The sequence below is a fragment of the Drosophila montana genome, unplaced genomic scaffold (genome assembly GCF_035044405.1).
Source record: "Drosophila montana isolate Dmon_TW-CO22-7 unplaced genomic scaffold, ASM3504440v1 contig_2669_1, whole genome shotgun sequence".
NCBI lineage: Eukaryota > Metazoa > Arthropoda > Insecta > Diptera > Drosophilidae > Drosophila > Drosophila montana.
In genome coordinates, this window is record NW_026997536.1 from 41,177 (window position 1) to 46,530 (window position 5,354).

Genomic DNA, 5,354 nt, shown 5'->3' on the forward strand with positions numbered 1-5,354 from the left:
TATAAGAAGATGAAAAGCAGCAGCAGCAGCAGCAGCAGCAGCAGAAGTTGACCCGTTTCCGCTGCTGGCAACAGGTTGTTGGGCAATTAAATGGAAATCAATGCAATCGCATCTCCCCTGTTCGATGCTCAGCTATTGGCATTCTCCATGGCTCGTTCTGGCCAGTTTTTTCATTATTATTTTTTAACGGTAACGTGCTGCATGACATCTGTGCGCAAGAACCGCTACAGCTGAACTGGTTCCAGAAAAAGCAAAGCGTCGATTGAGACTCAAAGATTGTTGCTTCATCTAGCGGGCAGTGCCGCACAGCCGAGAACTCACAGCTAATTTACCCATTTGAATATCGAGGCGAATATTGGTGTTAACTCCAGTTTCAGGAAGTCTTTCTCTGTGGCTCTAATTGCTTTTGCCACCTCTCGCGGCGGCTTGCTTTCTTTCAGCCTAACAAGTACTTAATATATTTATCCCAGCTCAGTTAGCATCTGGTTTTGTATTTCTTCTTTTTATGAATCCAGCGCTTGGGTGTTGTCTTGTTTAGGCTGCCCGGTCTTGACCAATTCAGTGGCTTTAGCCGCTTTCTTGCCGATCTCTAATATGGCCCCTGCCACTGGGAACAGGTTCAATTTGACCGAGACTCTTACTCTGAGGCCAGGCATTTTAATTACGCGCAGTTAGACTTGTTTTTGTCTTTTTGTTTCGGAAGTGGTTCGCTCTTTGCTTAAATAAAGCGCAACAACTTTCATATTTTCTTTCACGGAAATTTCCATTTGGCGTGTGAATTTGTTTTATTCTTTTTGGTCGAGAGGTAAATGAATTTTGTTTACAAACACATTATTCCGGAATCATTTATCTGGCATTCAATTGTTATTTTAAAGGTATAAACCAAAGAGTTCTTATGACATTCATTAAAAACTTCCCAAAGCTCTTGAGTCTTCATTAAATTATTTTATGTTATGTCATTTAAATTGAGTCTTGCGGAATGGACACACGCATGCGTTTAGCGCATGAATTGGGCCAACTATTTCATGTAACTGCACGTGCGCAGTGGACACTATTTTGTGCTTCTTGTTAGCTTTAGTTTTTGGGCTTATTTGTATGCGCGGGACATGGGCAGGTTCAAACAACCCGTCTGCGCTTGGGCAATGTGAAAGTGTTATGTGGACTTTGCGATTGGGGTCTCACATTTTTGAAGTGCGTAAAACGAAAGACTGAAGACGCAAACTTGCTTTGCTTATTTCTATTTTGCAGACAGCGCCATGTTGAATCAACGCAAACTACATGCGTACCTGCTGCTCTCCATAGTGGCCAGCAACTGCCTGCTGCTCACCTACGCCTTTCCCCAGCAGGAGCTGTACCAGCGCCAGCAACAGCTGACCCAGTCGCAGTCCCAGTCGCCAGTTTATCGCCCCGAGAGCAGCGCCCGCAAGTTTGCCGTGAAGCCGAATGCCTCCAAGAAGGTGGCTCTGGACGACATCGAGGATGATATTGAGGGCAATCAGATACAGGAGAGCGTGGGCGGACCCGGCGGCTTCACCTGGTCAAACATGCTGTCCACGGTGATGACCATGTTCTTCAATAACGCCGCCAATGCGCCCACCAAGTCGGACGATGTCGACGGCTCGATTGGTCTGGGCGGCAGCCCCTGGGCTAATGTCATCTCGATGGGTGCGTAGTATACACTATACTTTACGAGTATGTATCTTCGTTATATTAGTTATCTGATTTCTCTTGTGCAGGCCTTCGCATTATCAACACACTCTTGGGCGGCGGTGCGCCCAGCGATGGCATCGACAAGGTCGACAACGGTGGCTCTCCGATGCAGGTAATTGCCCGTTTTTTGCCATTTATTTTCAACCTTTGTTTTGTTGCTTTTGTGCCATTTATTTTGAGTTGTGTTTTGGCCGCTTTCAGTTGTTTTGTATTTATATGTACTTATACTCATCTGGTGTTTGGCCTGCTCTCTTTTTTATTTTATTTTGTTTTTTGTTTTGTATTATGTATTTATTTCCTACTATTCCTCAACCTAAAAACCAATTCGCACAGGGCATCTTGGCGGCTGTGCTGTCGTCCGTGTTGGGCACCAGAGATCCAGATCAAGTCAACTCGATGGCCAAGCAAGCTGGCGAGGTAAAACCATTATTGCTTACACACCAAGCGCACACCGTATAGCACTATGCAACAAAATTAGGGCGCTCAGAGCTGATGTTTTCTTATTTATTGAGCTTTTCCGAAAGTGGAATAGAATTTCGGCTTAAAGCAGTTTTAAACAATTCAAATCACACATTGGCTGCAAGCAGTTAACTCTTGCTTGCCAATCACTAAATCAAGAAGCTTTTGTCAGCTTATAATACGAATTTTACTGTAATTGCCCTGAAATTAAAACGCTAACCAACGTGAAATAGCTGTGGAATATTAATAATTTACTTTACTCGCAAAAATAGAACTTTAAAAAGGTATTTCTCATCAGCTTCGCCCTGTTGCATGGTGCTGTCAATGTATAAATTAGTTTCAAGCACACATACAAACACAACACAGTACATACACACACTTACACGTACACTGCTATACTTATATATACATAGTTATTGTATTGGCACAAAACTAATTGACTAATGCTTCCCAATTGCCTTGCCTCTCATACACACACACACACACGCACACCTTGCCATCACACTCTACCAACTCTCGACGCTCCCATTCACAGTTCATACAGATCGTGATGAATCTGCTGGACGCACTGAAGACCTCATTCTCACACCGCTCGCTCACCGCCCGCTCCCTAGGCAAACGTGACTCGGTGAGTGACGCGGCCGTCGCCGGAATTGCGCTCCTCAAGGGCTACGTCCGCACCTACCGCAACGCAGAGGACAAGTGCATGCAGCGCTACATGTGCGATGCCAACACCGACTGCGTGCGCGAAATTGGCGGCAGCAGCATCTTCTGCCAACTGGGATCGTGAGTTGTCTTTGCTATATTTCCTATTTGCATATGTATTTCAATCCGTATATACCCTGTTCGAAACAGCTATGCCACTAGCTATATGCTCGGCCGCAGCAGCAATACCAGCTTTGAGCATCTGTACGATGCCGGACGCAGAGGGCGTTCCGGTTTCGATTGCCGCCAGCTGTATCTGGAGTGCAATGAAGTCTAGGGCGTGACGGGTGCTACGAATTACTTGCTTTTTAGTGCGTATGACTGGACAACTTAAAGTAAATTAAATTAAATTAATTTATGTGCTTACTTGAAACTAGGTTTTAGCTATTTATATTATTTATTTAAATTCTGTATTTATTTACAATGCTTATGCAATCGCAATAACAATTTGCGTTTCTCAAAACGCGCCATTTTTCTGTAATTGACTACGAAAGAAAAGAATTAAAACATATACAAACTCTCTTAAATCAAATGCCAGTTAAATTTCAATTGATGCGATGCGTAAAATAAATGTAAAACTTAACGTCATAATTAATGTACGATGGGTAAGCGTACATATGTTTTAGACTCTGATTTAATATTGTTTATTAAACATTTGAATTGTAACGTAACTTTTACACGATTAAACTGCTTTCATAGCGCCAAGTGCACTGCTTGCCATGCCGTGTGAAGACAACCAGCTTTTGTCTGGCAGCAGACAGCAGCCTGCCAAGCAGGTGTATGCTGTTGAAGCAAGCAGTGCAGCATTTGAATTTGAACTAAAAAAGCTGTTAAATAATAACGATGTTTTGATAGAAGCTAAAGCGAATGTCAATTAAGACAGAATTGTAGGTATATTGTCTTATTTTATTGCTATTGTATTATTCTTATTTTAAACTAGTCAAGCTTTCCTTAAGTTAGGATTAAGCACTAGCTGCTACTCCAAGTACACGTATAGATATATAACCCTACCGCCACGGCTTATACTCAACGATGCTGTCGGGTGTATGTAGGTAACTTTTTTTTTGAGGTTACCAAAGTTTTCCAGCCAGCTACGGAAGTAGTCGAAGAATTGTTTTGTCTAACACTGCGCAGCTGTAGCTGCAACTTGCAAACTTTCGCCATTTTGATAAATGTTGAGGAGCTGCTGAAATTTATTAGTCAGAGTGACGACGCGCGCCCAAATGAAAGTCTATGCAAATGCAGACGTGCTACATATCTGCACCTTGGCGGTGCTGTACAAAAACCTAACACATTTTTAATGGCCCTAAGCAGCAACATTCTAGGCGAGACAGCAAGCGGGTGATGCCAGCTGCCAGATGGAGAGGATATTCGGGCTTGGTACTTCTATTGCATTCCCAATTCGCCAGCAGCTGAATGCAGCAGCAGCAACGGCAGCCTCCAAAGTTATGATTAATTTGTGCCAGCCAAGTTTTGCCGTTTACCAAAAAGTTGGCCGTCATTTAAGCTGTTGCTGTTGTTGTTGTTGTTGTTGTTGTTGTTGTTGCTGTTGCAGCTTGTCGCAATGAAGTTACCAACAACTGCATATTTGCCCACTATCTGGTGGGGCAGCAGCTCGGCAGTAATTAAAAGGCGCTGCTGCCGAACTGGCACGCTGCAACGCTTAAAATTCCATTTAATTACGCTGAGTGTTGAATATCTTGAGAGCGCTAATTAGAACTGAAACTGGCTGAGAAAACTTTTCGGACAGCGAGTGCAGACAACATCGCGAAGTTGTCGCGCTTTGCGCGCTGCAATTTGCTATTTGCCCGCCCGAACAGTCATACCCTGTCAGCATCATCCTGTCCAGCCTGTCGCCCAAAACTGAAACAATCGAATTTAAATAATCATCTAATTTTAGCAGCAGAAAATGGGGCGCAGTGTGCAAAATATTGCATTGTGCTGGCAGCTGCATTTAATTACACGCTGGCTTTAAATTTGTGTTTGTTGCATGCAATTTAATTAAATTAAACCATTGATTCGATTTGCATTGACTGAATTAGAACCCGACTTTGCGTCGGAATTAGTAAGAATTAGTTTAAACAAAAAAGGTATACAGCATCTAAATTATTTCACATGTTTTGGTCCGATTCCACACGATAAGGGAAACTTAGACATACAGATGAGTAGAGGGAAGAATGCATAAGGTCAATAATGTATGATAAATATGCTAAGTGTATATATATTTTATTGTATTTTAAGAATTTACATTAGAATAAGAAGCAAACAACAAGCAAGAGTCCACTTTCTGTGTGCTGTGTAAACAGTTTAAAGAGGAGCTCCTCTGTTGTTTCAGGCCAAAAATCTAAATATTTGTGTGTGTTTATACAGATTTCAAGATTTATACAACTATATCCAGATGAGTTTGCGATGAATATATATAATTTTCGCTTTTTATATATTTTCTACAATGCTTCGAGCCTCTATTATTATTCTATTCG

At 42.3% G+C, this 5,354-nt stretch overlaps 1 protein-coding gene across 1 annotated transcript; it reads left to right on the plus strand.

Annotated features, from left to right (window-relative positions):
• Positions 1 to 1,251: 1,251 nt before the first annotated feature.
• Positions 1,252 to 3,216, plus strand: LOC135429687 (uncharacterized). Its single transcript, XM_064684104.1, has 5 exons — positions 1,252 to 1,665; positions 1,737 to 1,822; positions 2,044 to 2,127; positions 2,705 to 2,955; positions 3,025 to 3,216. The coding sequence occupies exons 1-5, from the start codon at positions 1,257 to 1,259 to the stop codon at positions 3,149 to 3,151; spliced, it is 957 nt and encodes a 318-aa protein (XP_064540174.1). The 5' UTR covers positions 1,252 to 1,256; the 3' UTR covers positions 3,152 to 3,216.
• Positions 3,217 to 5,354: the final 2,138 nt, after the last annotated feature.

Bases quoted from the DNA above. Each gene is read 5' to 3' on its own strand.
- LOC135429687 (XM_064684104.1), top strand. From the start codon at position 1,257: ATGTTGAATCAACGCAAACTACATGCGTACCTGCTGCTCTCCATAGTG. The intron at 1,666-1,736 runs GTGCGTAGTATA...TCTCTTGTGCAG, and splicing joins GGCTAATGTCATCTCGATGG to GCCTTCGCATTATCAACACA. The intron at 2,128-2,704 runs GTAAAACCATTA...TCCCATTCACAG, and splicing joins TGGCCAAGCAAGCTGGCGAG to TTCATACAGATCGTGATGAA.